Source organism: Chamaea fasciata, unplaced genomic scaffold, assembly GCF_029207755.1.
Source record: "Chamaea fasciata isolate MVZ Bird 193981 ecotype frontalis unplaced genomic scaffold, bChaFas1.0.hap1 SCAF_20, whole genome shotgun sequence".
In the NCBI taxonomy this organism is placed as follows: Eukaryota; Metazoa; Chordata; class Aves; order Passeriformes; family Sylviidae; genus Chamaea; species Chamaea fasciata.
In genome coordinates this window covers 6,523,105-6,543,843 of record NW_027094105.1, presented here as the reverse complement: position 1 = coordinate 6,543,843, position 20,739 = coordinate 6,523,105, and the positions used below count along the sequence as shown (strand labels likewise).

The 20,739-nt window shown below is 45.9% G+C and overlaps 1 protein-coding gene across 2 annotated transcripts in view; it reads right to left on the bottom strand.

The window, feature by feature from the left end:
• The window catches only part of ABL1 (ABL proto-oncogene 1, non-receptor tyrosine kinase), a 78,379-nt gene that overhangs the window by 13,417 nt on the left and 44,223 nt on the right, over positions 1 to 20,739 (bottom strand). The window contains exons 1-4 of one of the 2 annotated variants that reach the window (XM_066200972.1): positions 18,999 to 19,618; positions 9,692 to 9,865; positions 8,311 to 8,606; positions 2,947 to 3,219 (exon numbers count right to left, since the gene is read on the bottom strand). In XM_066200972.1, the coding sequence (XP_066057069.1) occupies positions 2,947 to 3,219; positions 8,311 to 8,606; positions 9,692 to 9,865; positions 18,999 to 19,083 (828 nt within the window). In that variant the 5' untranslated portion in view covers positions 19,084 to 19,618. Of the gene's footprint in view, positions 1 to 2,946; positions 3,220 to 8,310; positions 8,607 to 9,691; positions 9,866 to 18,998; positions 19,619 to 20,739 lie in introns of those variants that run through there. The other variant, XM_066200971.1, reaches the window with a different exon arrangement.

The window sequence follows — 20,739 nt, the reverse complement described above, 5'->3', positions numbered from 1 at the left end:
CAGCTCCCTGCCCTGCACTTAGCACTGAGAGCATTCTTCCAACACTTCCATTCAATCATTTACTATTCATTGCCAATTAGATTGATTGACAGCTGCGATTTGCTCAACACACTGTCAAAACTAATAGTCCAAAGGTCCTTTTGAGCAGAACCTTAAACTGTTCCCTTTGGCAAAGGAAACTGGGTTAATAATCCAGGTTGCAAAATTATCCTAAATATGCCTTTGTCTTATTCATCCTACACAAACCTTGGAAGGTTTGTCCTTTGCATAGCTGCTCCACAGTTTGAAATTTCTTACCTCTCAGTGACCATATTAATAGGAAGGACACACACAGAGAACCACTGTAGGAATGACCTCTCTGAAAACCTGATGTCGTGGAAAAGCACCAAGCTTTAGCTGGCTCCCAGCTCCCACTATAGTAAACCATGGCAGAAATAAAACAGCTCTGGCTGACCAGCATTCTCCCAGCACAGCACAGGGCCATGCCGTGGCATTAAGGGACACCAGGGTTACATGTTACCTAATTTAAAACACAGGCTTCTCTGCTGGGGAAAAAAAATAAAGGAGAGAGAAAAGAAAAAGCACAAAAGAAAAAACAGAGGCAGTCCTAGGGGCAGCAGAGCCGAGGTGTGCAGTAAGAAATGCGTTGAGCTGATCAGCTCACAGCAGCTCAGCCATTAAACGGCCCTCAGGAGAACCAGCTGTGGCCAGAGTCACAATCAGCTGCACTTAGTCCAGTGCAGGTCACAGAGCCCCCCAACTCCACAGCCACTGCCTTGTGCTCCCGTCCAATTTGGGGTAAAAAACACAAATTCAGAGCACGGCCTGTTATAATGGCCCCTGATAGATACTGTGCAACAGAGCTGCCAGGGATGGATTTTAACAGGCAACATCTCATAACCAAAACATGGTCTTGCCCTCTCCAGTTAAATGCTGAGGAACAGTGTGTGCTGCTTCGATCGCTTCTTCTCCAGTTCTGTGCCAGCCATGAGCTATCTTTAGGCACTTGATAGAAAACTGAACAACAAATGGGTGTTCGTAAGCATCATTATTCAAAAAGAAGCTGGAAGGACTTTTCTCTTCCTCTCTCTTTTAGTCTTCGCTCTCCTTTATCTTTCTTACAGAGATATCTGAGGTAGATGGGGAAGGAGCAAGAAGAATCATACAAAGTTTTGAAAAACATTCTCTCAAAGGAAAATAAAATGAGTCATCCGAAGATTTGGGCAGAAGCTGAAAAAGGCTTGTTTTTCCCAGTAGAACTGGGATATAAATGCAGTTTTAAAATGTTTCCCAAAACTTTGAAGAAAGCTATAATCCCACCTGTCAGGCAGTAGACTAATGGATTTAAAGAAGGTGGATTATAAATTTGCTTTTAAGGATGGTTTTAGCGTGCATAATTGCACGTTGAAGTGTTTCTCAACTCTCTTCCTGGTTGTTCTTACACTCCCCAGTGGAACATGCTGCTCCATACTACATTATGAACCACTTTTAGCCATGTTTCATTAAATATTTATTTATTTGAAACAGCCATGGTCTGTATTAAGGTTTCTCCTTTGCACAAACAGATTTGATGGGTAACATGCAGTTTGCCTATGTTGATGGGTTTTAGGGAGAAGAGAACGAAAGCAACAACTTCAGTTTGGAGCAAGATGGGAAGTCTGAAAGCATCAGGAATCCTCACACTGCAACCAGCAGCAGGAAGATGTTACTGCAAGCCGCGCTCCAGGAAAGAGCTGAGCTCTCCTCGGTGTGAGCAGCTGTTTTGCTGAAGCTGGTCACATCCCAGCTCACCTGCACCGCAGTGCTCCGAGCAATCCCGAGCAGGGACAACACTAGATGTCACTCGCTCCCTGTGCAAGCAGCACTTGGACTCCCCCGCTGGGAGCAGCAGCAGGAACCTCCAGAGTACAGAGAAGGCCAAAATGAAAATACTTTCTGCAGCCATGGCAACCCAGAAGTACTGAGGCAGGCACTGCTCGGAGAGCAAGGAAGAAATATTTTCCCCAAATCAAGGAAAGGTTCTTCCCCCAACGCTGAAGCGTCTACAGAGTTCTCTCCACTTCAAAATTTCCATTGCAAAAAAAACCAAAAAAGAAACAAACGAAACCCTCGGTTCTGTTTGTTTCTGCAAGACCAAACCATGTCCCCATTCGAGGAGAGAGAACATGGTGTCAAGTTCGCATAAACTCCTATTAAGCAATCAAATGCAATGTGTGCAGATGGTGCCAGAAGATCTCAAGACAGTTTTATAAACATAGATGAATTAGCCACGACCTTATGAACTCACAGAGCACTATTTGCATTTCAAGAGACAAGGAAACCAAGACGCAGAAATCAGGGAGCAGAGCCAGAAACAGAACTGATTATCCAGTTCTTCATTAAAGCCACTTATGAATTTTAATATACCTCAGCTTGCATACCATTTTTCCTCCTCTTGTGTCTTTTGATAAGAAGCAGCTGCGAACAGTTGCTTAAGACTTCCAGGTACACAGGGAGCTTGTCTTTTGGGAAAGACACCACATAAGACAGAAAATCAAAACATGTAAAGCCTCCCTGAAGCACAGGCTTTGAATTTTGTGTTGACTAACTCACAATCTACAGTTTTCCTTAATACACCAGCTTGTGCTGGTGTGTTCATCCCTGAACAGCTCACCTTTACCACACCCTGAATGTGACACACCACAGCACTGTTTACTTTTCTAAGGTTTCATCCATTCTCCAGCAAAAATTGTGCTGTTAACATCCTCCTTTGTTTAGATACAAGTGTTATAGGTATCACATAAACCATAAGATGATCAAGCTCTTTTAAAAATAGTCAATTTCCAGCCTAGAGCACTCAAAGGGAGGGCCGCCATCAACGCAAACGCCTACCCAGAACTGAGGGCAGGCAGCCAGCCCGAACTCGCTCCCAGCTGAATGGGGGAACGCTCCGAGATTGAGCCCTACCTTGAGAGTCTTCACGGCCACTGTCAGGTTGTACTTCTTCCAGACTCCTTCATACACCTCTCCATACTGGCCCCCACCCAGCTTGTGCTTCATGGTGATGTCGGTGCGCTCGATCTCCCACTTGTCGTAGTTGGGGGACACGCCGTAGATGGTGGGCTTGTTGCGCTTGGGCGCCGGGTAGTGCAGCGTGGTGATGAGCCCATCCGCCACGGTGGAGTGGTGATGGACCAGCTCTGCCAGGGTGTTGAAGCGGCTCTCTGAAGACACATAGAGCTGGGAACCAAAGGGGAAGGGAAAAGCTCGTTCAGGTAATGCCCTTTGGAGAACTCGTAGGCAGGAGCTGCGTCACGAAATCGTGAAAGCAAAGTGTGGCGTTGCTTCTACTTGAGCCACGGAACCGTGAGCTCCACAAGCTCTGTAACCAGCTCCAGAGCCCAGAACAATCAATGCTTACATGGGAAAGGCATGGATTCAGGAGAAAATACATGCACTTTGCCAAAACAACAGGGCAAAAATGGCTGCAAATAGCATGCTGTTGCTTGAGATGTCTTTTTTCAAAAGGTGGTCAATGGGACATTTCCTGGAGAGTATGGGAGGGGTGTCAGCCTCAGTGTCTCAATTTCACTATTACTATTTGGGTTATGACACTTTCACCTGCCTAAATTCTCCTGGAAGCATCACTGGCAAACCAGAGTTTTCCCTGCTTTAGGCCCGAGCTTCTGCAGAGGTTTAACATGAAGTCAGGAGCTGGTCTGTTCCATCCCCGTGATGGGCACTGATCAATAGCACAGAAGGAAAATCATTACCACTGAATGAAAACCTGCTGCGAGGCATGATAACCCATATTTGTTACCTTCTTAACATTTATACAGAAGATCCACTTTAAGCCTAAAATCCTGCTAAAGATAATGGGCAACTGACTCCCTCCCACCAGAGCTGTGTGTTTCCAGTTTTCATCCTCAAGCCCAGTCTACTACCAGGCAAGGTGAAAAAAGCTAGAAATTTGATTATTTGAAAAGTTCTCCCTGAAGGACGGGGAGAAATCTTTGTATCAATAAGCATTTTTGCATCATAGTCTAGCCTACAAGACTGAAGATGGAAGAGCTCCATTTCTCACAAAGGACCAAGGTTTGGCAAGGGACGAGCTCACAGGAAGAACAGCACCATGTCAGGCCACCCAAATTCCTGTCCAGTCCACACAGTAGTCCTGCTGCTACATCAACATGCCAACAGCTATGATCAAACTTCCCAAATGCTTCTGACATGCTGGATGTACACTCAACAGTTTCTGCATTTGCAGTGGCCATCTGTTTGGGATTTCAGGAAGCTGGGAAGTTGATAGGGCTGCCAGGCATCTAAAAATCCCAGACTTCGAGTGAAATTCTGCTTCTTCCACCTAGAAAGAACTTTTGGATGGAAAAAGAAAATGCATCTTTGAAGCTTCAGCAATAAGAGAGTATCACCAACAAAAACAGGGAGCTGCATTTGCAAGAGAAAAAAAAATGTTTGCAGGAAGGGACAAAACCACTCTCAAACTTGACTAAAGTCTTTTTAATGGAGACTGGAAAATAATGGCAACTTCCTGGGGAGCATGCTCCCAACTCTCTACCAAAATGAATCAAATATTCTTTTGGTAAAGTAACTAGACCAAATCTCATTTCAACACTATGGCTAAAAAAACCCCCTCAAACAAACAAAAAACCCCAACCTCCTACAAAAACCTACAACATATTTCACGATCAAACAGGTGAAACCACCTTAAAACCACGTTCTCTGAATAGAAAAGTGACAACATAAGAGGCTGTTACAGCTGCTTGGTCTAAATGATCAAGTATAAGTCACTACAACCACAATTTAAAACAAGCCATGCCTGTTTGGGAATGACTTGAAGTACTTGCAGTGGTATGAGCAGTTCCCATGTTACACTGAGAATTAAAATCTAAAAATATGGATGTAGAAAAAGCTGAGCTCCAGGATTACTTGGGAGTATTAAGAGAGGCATGGAGAAGGAAGCTCCCCCATGGTTTTATGACAACTTGTATCTCATGAAAATTAGAGATATCTGTATTTAGTGTGACAGATTGTACGATCCTGTTTTAGAAGGAGAAAGAAGCTAAATAAATGGCCAAAGATTTCAGAGAAAACCTGCAGCAAGATGAGGACAGAAAAGGACTGCCCTGTACAGGCCACAAAGCAACATTCCATGCCTTAACACTCATTAAGTTTTCCATTTACATTAAGATAAACTTCCACCAGTAAACATGTTTATTCTGTAGGCAGGTTTTTTCTAACCTCTCACCGATGACATCCAACAAGAAAACCATGTGGTGCTGCTGACTTGTACACTTACAGAGGTGACAGACCCAGCATCTGAGTTTTATAAGGACTCAAGTTTGCTTCCTGGCTATGTTGTTGAGACATTATTTGGTCAATTTTTGTGTACCAAACAAACCATAAACACTAGACCTATTCCAAGGAGCTCTGCTTGCACAAATGGGCTGCTCATCTGCACTTCTGCCACCAGACTACAACTCCTTTTTCCTGGCTGGAGTATTTTATACAGGTGGTTAAACTGGCCCCTGCTAACCTCAGCACATCCCAATCCAATGGCATTCCTGCTCCCCACTCATCAGACAAAACTGAACATCCACACCAAAAAGCCCATGAAGGTTCAAGCCTGAATCCAATTCAGCCACTGGAGGATCCAAGAGACTCAAGCAGGACCCCAGTCCCGCTTCCTTCCTGCTGAGGACAGCAGGATTTGAAGAACTGCCTGGACAAGGCTGTTTATTCAGTTGGGTTACTCAATAGGAGGTTTTCCCTCAAGTACTATCAAGTCAGGAAAACCAAGTCCTCTGTACCACAGAAGTGGTTTACCAGATGACTGGCTGCACTGTGCCAGCCAAATCAAGAAAGGTCACTTTTAAAACCTTCCTTAAAAAAAAAACCCAACCAACAAAACAAAACATTAGAGGGTGGTCCAGAAAAATATGACCCATTAATGTGGGAAATAAAGAAAAAAATCCCAGAGGAATTTTTTTAAAGTTGTTGAACGCCAACGCACTCAGTATCATTTGTACTAAAATTAAGATGCACAAACCTCTGATCTCTCTAGTCCCTTCAATTTTCCCCCAGGAAAAAGGCTTTGCAATGCAGGACACACCACTGTGCTGAGCAGCAGCTGCTCCACATGTTCCTCTAATACCTCTTTCTCCCGAAGCGTGTTTTGTCAGGCACAGGATATGATCCCACCAAAGCCATTCATCCTTACTGCAGCACTGGGAGATATTAAATTCCCTGGACAGGCTGACTAACGATCCAGCAGGCTGGGAGGGCCCCAGGTGTTCAAGGCAGTGAAGGTAAGAGCTTTCCTCCAGGACGGCCATGATCTGATCATGGTAATAAACACAGTGCGACACGAGCAGCTCAGAGCAGGACCTGCTCCAGCAGCCTCCATTCCGCAGAGGGACAAACAGGGATATTGGCTCTCTCTCTTCCCAGCTCCTCAGCTATGACAGCCGGGGACAGGGTGCTGGAAGAGCACAGTGTCCCCAGCCCAGCAGCACATCTGCCTCTAAGATGTCGCAACTCGCTGCCCGGCTCGTTAACGCAAATTGAAACCGATGAGGTTTAACACGCCAGGCTGCGAACTGCAGCACATGATGCATGGACATGGCAAACCGCCCCTTCTGCAGGGACGTTGGCACTTGGCACAGCATCAGGAGGACTGTGGCTACCTCTTTGCTAGATCCTGCAACGCCCAAAAGCCACAGGTCTCAGTCACTGCTGCTGCTCAATTTTGTATTTCCAACTACCGTGAGCTGCAGATCTGTTTTAGCGAATTGTTCCAACCTGCACTTTTTCTCAAAAACACCAATGCAAGCAACTTTGTGGAAAACAAACAGTTAACCTGGCTAACACAGACCTGGATGGATTGCTGGAGCTCTGCAGAACTGTTTTTCTGGGATAAAAACAGCTCTGCTGGGATGAAAGCCTTCATATGCCAAACTCTATTACAGCTCAAATGGAGAACATGTGCTATCTCCTCACGGACACATGCTTATTTACACCAACCCAAGGAGCCTTCAGATCAAAATGTTCACATGTGAGCACTGCTCATCTGCCAGCATCCATGGGAATAGAAGGAATATCCACTACAGAGACAGACAGAAGGATAATATTCCAGACTGCCATGTAGTCCTTCCAGTATGCTGCATGTCAGCACTTCACAGAGCTGATGCTGACCACAGAGAGTGTCTACATGGGAGGGAGAAGGAAGAACCAAAATGCCATGAGTTGGAAATATGTTGCCTTAAATAACATGGTCAGAATTGTCTCAATTACAACCCATTTGCCAAAGCAGACAAAAAGAATTTCATCACTGAATAAAATCTGGTTATCCTATTGGAGGTTTTAGAGTGCTGAGTCTGATAAATAGGAAACACCATGTACTGGGTCCCTGTATTTTCATACTAAAGATTTTGCAGTCAGCATTGCTGTAAGAAGAGTAAAGCTCTCACAGGACAAAGGAAAATTGAGCACAGTGGGCTGCTACTATACTTCATTATTTTTATTTTTTTCTTTTGAAGAAATTTAATGGCACAGAATCTGTCATCTAGTAGATGCTGGCAAGAAGAGCCTCAGCAGCCATGCTCCAGACCCACACTTCAACTTCTGCACAGGATCTAAAGAGACACTGCTTAAAATAGGTTTGTTAAAAAACAACATTTTCCAAAATCCAATGCCAGTAGAAATGTTTCCATGAAATTAAAACAAAAATCTGTGGAAAACTACACTTTTATGCTAACATTTCTCTGCAGCATCCACAAAGCACAGCATTGCAACACTGCTACAGCACACAACAATCTAAGGAAAAGATGAAGGAACTGGGGACAAAGCCCATATAAAAGTGAAAATGCCTACCCGTCTCCAATGATCACGCTGAAATACTGTAGAGAAATCAAAACAGTAGTTAAAAATACTGCAGAATACCTCAGAAAGCATTCTGTCCCTAACATTCATAGGATTATTAGCAACAGGCACTGACTTTTCTGATGTGACAGCCAAAGAGATCTTATCTTTTGAACATAAGGGACAAGAATCCTCAGAATCTCTTATTAACGATCCATTAGATTCTGCTCTACTACTTTCTCCCTTAAAGCGTTCCACTGCTGACCTGTATCGCACAGTTTGCTAAAGGAATAAAAACCGTTTTGTCCCAGCCACGCCAGATTCTCACAGCTCACTACAACTACAGATGACGAGCCCTGCGACCAGAGCTCAGAACTGCTCAGCTCAGCTCCGCTGCTTGACCTCACGCAGACCAAGCACATCCCAGCAAGGTTTGCAGAGCCTGGAGCCTACCTTGCCGTCGGAGGCAGTGTTGATCCTGTAGTGGTAGACCCTGCCCTCGTAGCGCAAGGAGATGGATCTCTGGCCGGGGCTGCTCTCGCTCTCCCGCACCAGGAAGCTGCCGTTGATGCCGCTGCTCAGCAGGTACTCGGCGGCGTTCCGCGACACCGGCCCGTGGTACCACGAGTGTTTCTCCAAGCTGTTCACCGGCGTGATGTAGTTGCTGGGAACCCAGCCTTGCCCGTTCTTGGTCTGCGCCTCGCACCACTCCCCATTGTGATTGTAGCCCAGCACGCGGAGCTTTTCACCTTTGGCGAAAAGAAAATGTGTTTAGAGCACTCCTCATTGTGATTGTAACCCAGCACACGGAGCTTTTCACCTTTGGCGAAAAGAAAATGTGTTTAGAGCACTCCTCATTGTGACTGTAACCCAGCACACGGAGCTTTTCACCTTTGGCGAAAAGAAAATGTGTTTAGAGCACTCCTCATTGTGACTGTAACCCAGCACACGGAGCTTTTCACCTTTGGAGAAAAGAAAATGTGTTTAGAGCACTCCTCATTGTGACTGTAACCCAGCACACAGAGCTTTTCACCTTTGGGGAAAAGAAAATGTGTTTAGAGCACTCCCCATTGTGATTGTAGCCCAGCACAAGGAGCTTTTCACCTTTGGGGAAAAGAAAATGTGTTTAGACATGGCAAGCCCGGGAGCTGAGGGCAAAGATAAGTTCTTTCTGCCTAACAGATCTCCTATAAGAATAGGTATCTGACTCAGCAGGGAGCATGTGTTTCTCTTCAAGCTTGAGTGGACCTCTCCAAGCCAAATAAAGTCACATGCTTCAGATTTTTAGGCTCTCCTGCAGTTCTGCACCAGCTCCAATGCTGCTTGAGTTTAAAAAATGAATCCAGCAAATTTTATTTGAACTGAGTTGGCTTGTTGGAGCTAGGAAAGAACTTGAGTGGATAAAAAATAAAAAAATAATTTCAATTAGGAAGGTAAGTAGATGTGACTTGGAGTACATACGGTGTTTTCTTACTCAATCCTTCTGGTCCTTATATCTGTACAGTCATTTTTCAGGGACTCTGTTTTGGAGAACTGTGAAAATAAGAGGCCAGCCTCCAAAATCAGCTTAGTTTAATTTCTCAGTTCAAATTCTTGCTCCTAATGCAGACTTCAGTTTTGGCAAACAGTTTCTTGCCCAATGCAATAAAAAAAGACAGTTACAACCTTTAAAAAAGGTCATGACTTTGTGAATAATTTGTATTTGTTTAAGATGATTTCCCACAGTAAAAAAAAAATTCCACAGGGCTTGGTATAAAACTTAATTATTTCACAATGACTTTCCTTTCTACACCTTCTCCCACAGTCCCAGTGGAATTCTGGCCAGTGACCTTACCTTTAGTTATGCTGAGAGTGTTGTCCCCACTTGCCACAAAATCATACAGTGCAACAAAGAGATGGGGGTCATTTTCACTAGGGCAGGAGAGAAGGTTTTCCTTGGAGTTCCAGCGAGCTGCTTCGCTCAGACCCTGCGGCTCAAAGTCTGACACTACCGGTCTCTGAAGGGCTTCTGGAGGAGAAAGAGAGAGAGAAAGGAAAAAGCAGGTTCATTTTGGCTGATAAAAGACATCTGGCCAGCCCACGCACTCTGACTTTCTAAGTTGCATTGTTTCATGACACGTGTGCTCCTCGTGCGTCAGAGGACAGATATGGACAGTGCCTTAATGCAGATCTCCTGCCACATAGGCAGGACACTCTTGTTCCAGAGCTGTCCGCAGCCTTCCCAGAGGCCTCAGCTCCTGCCTCTCAGGAAATGCAGGAAAGGCAAACCCCCTCTCCATCCCTCCAGTAAATGCAGCTCACGTAGGCTGTTTGCTGCCTGTAAATCCTTTGGCTCATACCTAACTGCTGGAATGGTTAGATTTGAAAACAAACCCAGGACCTTTAAAAAGCTAAATCCCCCAATTATCCTATAAATGAAATGGCCAGAACGTGCAGCAAATGGAGCCAAGCAGGGCAAGATTTATAAGACATGGTATTTAAGGAGGAGTTAGGTCTTTCTGCTCTTCACAACATTTTTAATCATTTCTCTTATTTGATGACAAGGCAGTGTCTTTTTTGTTGCCCTCTCTCCTGCCCATCACTCTCAAACCAGAGCAGTGCTGAGCATACTTCTACATTTTTTTAGGAACCCTGAGACACCTCCAAAGACAGAGATTCCTGAAAACTGAACTTTATAAGCAAGGGAAAAACCAAACTCCGAAGCGTTTTGTACACCCCAGCACAATAGGCGTGTAACATTCAGTATCAGGCAAGTCCCAAAACATCAGGGAATTCATTGCAGTTATTCCTGCAAGTCCTTCACTTTGGAGCATGACTGTAGAGTTTGGAGCAGAAATGATCCAGATAATTGTGCCCCCTCACTCCTTTAACACGCGACCCCCAGATGTGCTGGCAGCGCCATGCCTGACTGTACTGGCACAGAGCCTGGACAACAAGTTGTGAAACTCTTGTATTTTGAAGGGTCATTCTCCATCTGGATGAGTTTGTTGAGCAAGGTCACGGCGTTGCACACAAACCATTGCGTCAGTGCGGCTCTGGGGACAGGAAACACGGCACTGTCACAGCAGCCCCTTGCACCATGGAATTGCCCTTCATCACAAAGCATCAGCCCGTCTGCTGAGCCACTCCTCTGCACACGCAGGGCTCTGGACAGAGAAACCCCATCCCAAGTGTCTCCCAGACTGTCAGCTGACCTGGGAGCACGGTACTCTTTTTATACCTGCAATACTCAGCAGCATTGTGCTGCTATACAGATGCAAGCACATCAAAACATTGTTTTAACACTACTGCTTGTTTGGCCTGGAAATTCAGTATAAGCTGTGCCAGTAAACCGGTGAGGAACTGATGCAACTGACACCAGAAAAGGCATGGAAGTTCAGTGAGGATGCGGATGCGTCCAAAATACATTCCCAGTGTGGAAATGCTAAAACAAAAATCCCGACCAACCTCCCCAAAATTCAACCCTACAAATCCTAACAATACGTATTATTTTCCAATATTATCTGTTATCTGTGATAGTGAAAGTGTAAATAGTAGTGGTGGCCACTATTTACCCAAAGCCAATCTGGCATCCTTGACACGTTGGTCAGGTGACCACTGGTAAAGGCTCTCTGGGTGGTTACTTATGTATATGAGTACTACTGTATTTGTTGGAAAATGTATATGATACATGTGAGCAAAATAGCAAATACAGACACTGCTGGGCCTGTTTTCCTAGCCAAACTGTAACTGCAGAGAGATATATATTTCCACAGTGAATCAGAGCAGCTAAATAATTCCACTTTCTAAATGATTCCACAGTCAGAAAAAGTGGTAGTGTGTTGGATGGTTATTTTAAAGCACCTTGACATCTTGGCTTCCTCTTCCTGTCTCTTGCAGGAGAATGTATTTTAATAGCCTGGGTTTCCCTCAAGTGTGGCAATGAGAAAAGAAACAGAAAATCCACTTTCAGAAATTAAGCTATAATCATTTTACCATGAAAACGCTTTGATCCTGTCAAGCCCATTAAGCTCCCTTATCAAACACAGGGCACTGCAGTGACGGGAGATACTCCCAGGAGTTAAACCATCAGTGAACACCTGGAACAAAAAGACGGCAGAGCTGCAAGTGGCAGACACAACCTCAGCAAGCAGCAATGCTCTGATGCTCTTCCCCAGATATGGGACAAACCAGCACTTGCTGCTCCATGGGATGGACCATAACCTCTGTTAGGAAGGAAAATGCCTCCCACACGGGGCACTGATTCGACAGGAAGGCAGGAAATCCAAGGCAGGCTCCCCTCCAACCCCAGCACGATCGCAGCCCAGCGGAGGATGGCTCAGGCACAGACAGGGATGGGGATGTGGGAGCAAAGCCAAGCACTCCACAAGAATCCCTCCCTCATGCCCAGGCCGTGGCGAGGCTGGGACTGACTCACTGCACACAGATGCCAAGGTATGTGCTTCGATTCAGCTGTGAGACAACACCATGCCAGCTGCCAACAACACCCACGAGCTGCGGCACGGAGTTGGGGAAGGCTGGTTTTGCTCCATGACATTCCTACAGACACTGACTCAGTGATAATGCCTGCAAAACCAAGGACCAAGCTGTAAAACCACAGCAGTCTCCCAGTGGAATCAGAGGATGCTCATACCCCTCTCTCTCTCTCCCAGTCTGACCCTCCTGTGCAGCCACAGGCACCCCAACAGAGGTGCAGGCTGCGTGTGAACATGCTGTGCAGGAGAGCACGATGGAAAGATGCCAGACACAACTCTTGGGCTGAGTGGGGCTGGTTTTTCCAGAACACAGGAACCCCAAGTTAAGAACCGGGGTGGGGAAGGTGGTGAATGAAGTTCGAAGAGTGTCCAGAAAGGGAAGATGAGGCCCTGAGTCAACACGGAGAAGAGCGTAAAGGAAAGAGCAGAATTGTGGTGACCCGAGTGTAGCAAAAGCTTGATAGACCGTGACAAAACACACTTTTAAAGATCTGGGCCCCAAGAGGAGACTGTCAGCAGACTGAGGACACAAAACCATGAAGCGAGAGAAGCAGACAGGACATGTCCATCTGGGAGCCACGTACAGCCGGCTGTCAGCAGCGTTTATCCCTCTGAGCGATCCTCCAGCAAATCTGTCCAGACATTCCAGCCCTTCAGAGCAGGAATCAGACGTTGCTGTTCCTACATATTGAGAGCCTTTTTCAACACACAGCTTCTTCACCTCCTACTGCTGGTTTTAACTACAATTTTACAGCACCGCTGAGATCTTCAGTGGGCCAGATTCCTCCTAATAAATCAGCCTGGCTGCTGTACCTACAGGAGGCCATCCTGGCACGCTGATGGGGCAGGAAGCGAGCGTAATTCAATCTGTTATCGCTGTGCTGTCGCTCCTTCCACACATCCACTTTGTCTTGTGCTGCATCCCAGCAAGGCTGCAATTTATTACTCTGATCATACCGTGCTCTGGATAACACCTGGGTTCCTGATAGGAGTCCTAAAGCAGCACTGTAATTCAGTTCTCCACTAACATCAACTAAATGATGACTCTTAATTAAAGCCGTGCAGACTTTGAAATAAGACAACAGCAGCTTGCATTTTGAGGCATTAAGAATGTCATCATTTCCCCCTTAAATTAAGTTTTTAACAGAAGGCATTTATGCTTGCACACTAAAAGGTTTCCTAAGTGTAACTATCTCCTGCTCATTACTGTTCATACAAAGCCATGAATCATTGTTAGGGGCTGTGTGAGAACTTCTCAGATATGAACAATTCTGCTCTAGATCAACGCAAGCAAATTTCCTTCTCCGTGTAAGGGAAGGGCTGGAAAACAGGCAGGAGCACAGGATTACACTTGGCTCCTCCATAGCTGACTGCGAGGCAGTCCCGAGGGAAGGAGGAGACCTCCTGTCTCCCTACAAAACAAACATCCTGTGGGCTTACAAACTGTGCTGGCATTTTTTCCACGAGGTTTGTAGAGCAAGGGAATGCAGAACACGTCTAGTAATCTCTTTGGAGGCACAGCACGTGCCACCTAAGCCTTCTCCTTTCCCTACATTCCCTCTACTTTTCTTTTCCCTGGAAGAACCTATGATAAATGGCAGAATAGCAAAGCAGATTTAATACTTTCAAATGTTTCCAACTCTGAGCACATATGACAGAGCAGCTGCCTCTCTGTTTCAGTATTTTTCCTTAGTGGCCCTCACAGACTCCCTATGCCTGATGGAATACAGATTTAAATATAAAATCGAAGAACCTGTAAACCAGATCTTTCCAAAAAAGAAGGAAAGATTCATGTTTTATTTCAGACTCATCCCTCTAGTGAGATCAGGCTCAGCCTCTCCCGTTACCCACGGCAAAGCCCAGCCCACAGACCCTTCTGCAACAATGGCAACTGCTGGTTTTCCTGCTCTTGGCTGATATTTGGAAAGTCCACCTACTTAGAGCCAGCATGAGGATAAAAACCACTTTCTAAACATTGTGTATTTAAACACAAAGATGAAGCAGTGCAGAAACTGATCCAGCCCCACTCCTCTGAGCTGGACCTGTCTCCCTAGCTGTGCTGCCCTATTACCTCTCCCAGCAAGGCACCTTCCTCCTGCAGTGCTCCCTCCACATGGACACCAGGAATCTCCAGTGCTCCAAACACTGAAGCCCAAGACTGCTGAATGCCAGCATGAGAACAAGGGCACCCATGGCTCCTGCTGCATTGTCCAGGCTCACACAGACCCTCACAGACAGTTGCAGTGTTGGATCTTGTCTGAGCACCCCTGGTGATGCAGCATCTCCCACTCCTCCAAGAGATTATTCCATAATTTCAGGGCTTTTACTGTTGGTTTTTTGTTTTGTTGGCTTGTTTGTGGGTTGTTTTGTTGGGTTTTTCTTCAAGTTCACTCTTACACAGACCTGTAGCCTCTACCTGAGCTCATTCACTGAGTTTATTCCACTCATAATCCCTTAGTGACATGGCAAACATCATGTTCAGCCAGCTAATCACAGCTGTAGATGGACAGAGTCGAACAGTGGGGATGGCAGAAATTTGAACTTTACTCCCAAATCTGCCACTAAGTTCTGCCTGACCTTAGACAATAACCTCTGGGAGAGGAAGGGAGAAGAGTAACTAAATTCAAGCGAACTTCAGTGACACTTCAGTATTTCTGACAACTTCATTTTTATAGCTTTTGGTTTTGTTTCCTTACTGAAGGAGCAGAAGTAGGGAAGTCTGCCTGATTCTGAGCCCCGGGCAGGGAAAGTACCAAGCAAGAATCATCAAGATTTACTGTTATATTCCCTTGTTTTACTAAGCAGCCCCACAGACTGCTCTGTGGAAGGACAGGCACATTTGTGGATGATCTGTTTTAGGTCTGATAACAGTTACAATTCTTCCTGTGAAATGATAATCCCTTTCCTCACCACATCCCATGGGAAACTGTAGCAAGCACATCAACCAGACTTTTTAACAACAATGGGACAAATAAGAACCCCTGTAACTGGCACATAACTAAGAAGCCACTACAAAGCCAGAAAGGTGGGTAACAGCAAGAACTCTGCTGAGGGGTGGTAGATGAGAGGCCATGAGGTGAAGAGCAGAGAATAGCCAAGAAGAGAGGAAACAAACAGAAGGGAGGCAGCAACTCCAGGTTAATGCACTTGCTCTCCCTAACAGGGTGACCAAAGCCCTGCCTGCTGATCCCAGTGACACTGGGGCAGTTGAGTCACTGTGCTGTCAATTTAGGCTTAATACATGCCCAAATGCATCAGAAAAATCCCTCTCCAGGAACAGGGCAATGGGTACAGGCTGCCACTCCTCCTTAGGCTTTAGCTGCAACAAGACAAGCTAAAAGAAATAAATAAAGCTAAAAGAATAAATAAATTAGGGGGGGGGGAAAGTCAGAAAGCTGGCAGAACAGGAGTCTTTTCAGTTAGGAAATGAAAGGACCTAACTAGTGTCCCCACAATGTTTTTTTAAACTTCACAGAGAACACTGACAGGTTTTAAACAAGGCTTCTGCCTTTCAGTGGTAGAGCCAAGCCCAAAAAGGCAGCAAGACTATTTCAGCCCCTATTTGGGACATGGACATGTTCTGTTTTCCTGATCAGATTGGCAGCAATGCTCACTGTGCCTCTTCCCTTCTACTCTTTACCCTTTCTTGGTGTGAAGTGGGTGAGGAATTACTCACTTTGGCAAAGGCAGAAAGGAGAAAGCAGATGCAAGAAACTCAAATCTGTCACATTTTAAAATAATATTTACTAGTGGGAATAGAAATGAGGGCAAAGAAATGCCCAGCTCAAACATCAATACTAAAACTCAGTCATTGTTAGAAGTTTGAACTTATTTTTGATCAAGTTAAGAGAAGATTTCAGCTTTTTCATGGAGCAGGACCGTCTGCTCTTGCACAGCAGCACAGGGCCATGGGCCACAGAACCTGCCAGCCCTCCCCACCACACACAGAGCATCACCAAACAACCCTCGTTCCTGCAAACTAACAGAGCATAAAAGCCTTTCAGAAGGGACCACCATGAAAAGAAAACCTCATCTCTGATTACTTGGTCAAGGGACACCTGCACACGTTCCTTACACCAAATCCAGACTCGGCACAGTATTCTCAAAAAGTGTGTTTAAAAATACAACAAACAGACTTGATTTTGTTACATTCCATGCTATTCATCAACCAAGAACTGAATTATTTTCTGTTAACATATGAATACAAAAATAAGGAATGAAGTAAAATTTCATCTATCCTCCTGCCTGCAACTGGTTTTCCAAGCACCTAATGGACCTTTCAGCCTTTAAGCAGTTATGCTTAAGGTTTCCTAATCTATTATAGTAAATTTCAGCTTTCCATACAACTAAAATAACAACAGCAGAGTTAAATCCTCCAATGATATCACCATCATCTCATTAATTCTTTCAGAAGCTTCACAGAGGCTGAGGGATGTGCATGGAAATGCACTGGCCATCACAGGCTGTTCACAGGGATCCAGGAGCAATGATCTGGAGTTTCTGACCCTTGACACAACCCTGCCCCCTTCTCGTGATCTGCCAAGCTTAAAATAACACATCCATATGTAAAAACTTGTTACATTCTTAATGGCAACACAAGCAAATGGATTTCACTAGTGCTCTTGGAATTCAGGAGTTTGGGACAAGACACCACCATTCTTTTGGGGGAGTCCTCAACAATGATTTCAACCTCAGAGTAATGTATATAAGAAAGCTGCCCAGGAATACATTCAGCTTTAGAAAGGAGTAACAGAAAATTCTGCTTTTTCAAACTTCTTTTCCCTCAGATGAGTATCTCACCCTGCTCTCCAGGAGTTCCCCAATCAATCATGGGGGTTCTGGGCTGGCTATGTCCCGACTGCCACATTAAGGTTGCAGTTGCCACATTTGTACACCTTTATCATCCACTCTGACATTGGCTTTGGGTTTGCCCCACAGTGAGCTGAGATGTGAGACAGAGCTACCTTGAGAGATCCAGTAAAAGTTGTTGCAACATGCATTTCCCATGCCACCATAAAAAACAAATATGCAACCACAGTCTCAGGGAAGCAGAAGGTGGAAATACTACAATATTAATTGTGTCCAACATTCTTAACTCATACTGCCTATAGTGTCAAGTCCAACTATGCTCTAATCCTATTATGAAACTGCATTGCAAACTGGGGAGGGGGGGAGTGGTTGCAATGAACACAAAAGAGAAAACTTGCAAAAAAGAGTCAGGGCAACACCCTTGTAACATCATCCTTCAGCATTCATTTCTGCAGAGGGAAACGAGGCCCCAGATGCTCTGCCTGTTCTCCCAGGGCTGTGTTGAAAGATCCAGCAGCACAGGCAGGAGGCCCAGCACAGCTTGGGGCTCCTTCTCCACACACACCCTGAGCAATACCAGAGGCTGGGGACACAGACAGAGGTTTTGTATACTTTAAAGATCGTAGAAGAATTCAGTCACATAAAAACATCAAAATTATTCATGCATCTGCCCACCACTTGGTTTCTGAAACTTTAAATAAGCAGAAAAAGTCCTCTGGAAACTATTCTTTGATTTTAGAGAACAGAAAATTCCTCAGAGTCACTGAATGTATCCAATAAATACAGACTCTTGATCCAAAACTTCTTCAAGTGAGTTTGCCACGAGCGGCCATTTGTAGATTTTGAGATTCCTAACCTATGAATTTCCGAGGGCCATTTCTGCACTGAATGTTTGAGAGTTGAGCAACAACGACTTGCGATAGGCCCCTGGAAATCAGCTGCTGCCTTTCGTGCCTCTGATTTGATGAGTTAGCACAGTCCTCCTGGCAGGAGGATTATTTTCACTGAAACAACCTCCAGCAACACAAAAGAAGTTGAAGGAGCCTGGACCTGCGGGATGGACGCGGCCCTGGGAGGGCAGCGAAGAGGGTGAACGGAGGGACCACAAGGCTTTTCCACGGGCAGGGTGTGAAGCCACGTCAGGGTGAAAATCTTGCTCGGGGTCACACCGAGCAAGACCTCAGCCCTAAGTTCCCCCCCGCCCAGCCCGGTGCCTCTGTGGCCCGAGCTTTCCACCCAAACCAGTCGAGTCCATATGTTTAACATCCCACTGTCTGCAAGTAACCACGGGTGTGATGCAGAAATTACTTTTTAAAAGCAAACATGCAAGAAAATTCAGTCAAACGAATGCTTGTGGAAAGCACACTAAGAAAGGGGATAACCAAAATGGACCAAGGAGTTATGTATTAACGCACGCTGAAAATATTTTACCCACGGACTCGTCTGAATTTTCTTCTTGAGTATGGAGTTGGGTTTTTTCACGTCCAAAATAAGGAAGATTCCCCACCTCCCCCCCTCGGAAGAAAAAAAAATATATATAAAGCTGAGGCCTGAAGATAGAGATTTGTTTATGGGCTCGGCAATAAGATCACTTGACATTTTACAACCATAAATGGTAGAGCCGCGCTCCCTCTGTAACAGCATTAATGAAAGGCACCTGGGGCCGCACGCCGCCGACACCGCTCGCTTCTTCACCCCCGCACGGCAAAGCCCAGCCTGAACCTGGCCGGCTCCAAACATCTCCCCCAAACCTGGCCCCAACTTGCAATCGAGGGATAAAACTCCGGGATGGTGGTGATGGCATCGGGCTGTGCCCCCCGGGAGCACGTCCCGACCCCGGCCCCCGTGGGTACTCACCTTCCAGGTAGCAGCTGGAGGAGGAGGAAAGCCCCTTCTTCGATTTGCAGCCCACCAATTTCAAGCAAATCTCCAACATTTTCATTTGTTAGAGTTTGGCTTCGGCTGTTTGTTTTCCCTTCCCCCCCCCCCCCCTTCAGCTTCTTCTATGTGGAATTATCCGTTAGAAGTCTAAAACAAAAAGTCTAAAAAGATCCGGAAAAAGTCTAAAAAAAAGTCCGGGAGAACTAAAACAACATATCCAGGAGAAGCCTAAACCAAAATATCCAAGAAAATTCGACGAAATCCAGCGCTCCGAAAAGCACTACAAGGGCGAGCCCGAGAGGCGGAAAATCCAGGGGCCCCGCACCTCCTCTCCCGGGGACTTAACTCCAGCCATCTTCCCTCCTTCCCCAACTCTTTTGGCGGGAGAGAGAGGAAGGGAAAGCGAAGAAGGCGGGAAATAAAAGGAAAAAAAAAAAAAAAAAGTCAGTAAGAAAAGAAGAAGAAAAAAAAAAAAGAAATAAAAGCGAAGCCAACCAAGTTGGGCAGAGTCAGCGGTGCCGGCCGTGCGCGGCAGCCGCCGGGCGCTGCTGGGGCTCGGCTGCCAACAAAGGGCCCCTCACTCCGCCGCCGCCGGCCTCCATGACATCAGGCATCCAGCAACGCCCTCGCTCCTTAACCTCCTCCTGCCTGCGCCTCTCGCAGCGCCGCGGAGGCCGAGGGGGAAACCAACAGGTCGGGGAAAGCGGGAGGAACGGCGGGATTGCAGGCGCTCCGCGCCGCCCGGCGAAGGCTGCAAAGCGCATTTCACAGCCCGCCGAGGGGCTGCTCCGACACCGCGCCGGCGGCGGGGAGAGGACACAAGCCCAGAGCGATGCTCCTCTGTAACCCGGCACAAAAACGGCGGGGGAGCTGCAGCTCCTGCCCGGGGATCCTGCCTCAGCATCTCTGCGCTAATTACAGGCACAGGCATTCAGGTTTCGGCTAACGCGGTGACTTGCTGCTCCTGTGGCACAAGGGCCCAAAAGTTTTCACTCTTCCACAATCTAGTAGTCTTTTTCCATGCAAACTGTGCCCTTTCCCTGCATGTTTCTCAAGGCTACACAGCAATTAATGCTCTCTGCTTATGCATTTTTTATAGATTGTTTTCTGGCACTATTGTGTGTGTCCCATTTAAACAAAAGTCATTTTTGTTATATATATATATATTATCTATCCACCTACCTATGTCTCTCTCTAAAGGAGAGAGTATACATATTGGGTATGTATATAACTGCATTATTTCCACCTAAAAATCCCCTTTCACCCCCAAAAGCTTGGGGCGCTTCTGCTGCCTGGAGCAAGAGGTGCTCAGGGGTGCAGAGTTCATTAAGGGTACAAAACACAGAGCTTGGGGAAAACGGCCTGGGAAGCTGATCCCAGCACAAACCACGCCACAATGTGTGGAGCCCTTGGTGTGTCACGCACAGAGTCAACAGAGCAGCATATCTTCATTTTTGTCCCTGAAAACTTGCCTTCACATCTGACAGTTTATTTTGGCAAGGTTTCTGACTAGTGCTTGTGCTCTTTTGCCCTCCAACGTTTTCAAACATTGAATACTTTAGGGGAAACTCTGCATGCTTCCAGCATCTGAGGTCTGTGTCTCCGAAACAGCAAACATTGCTCAGACTCTTTAAACATTATTTTACAGCATCACTTTGCCTCAGTCTTCTGTTCCATGGGGTGAAAACATGAAAGACAGCTGGGAAAAAAAAAATCC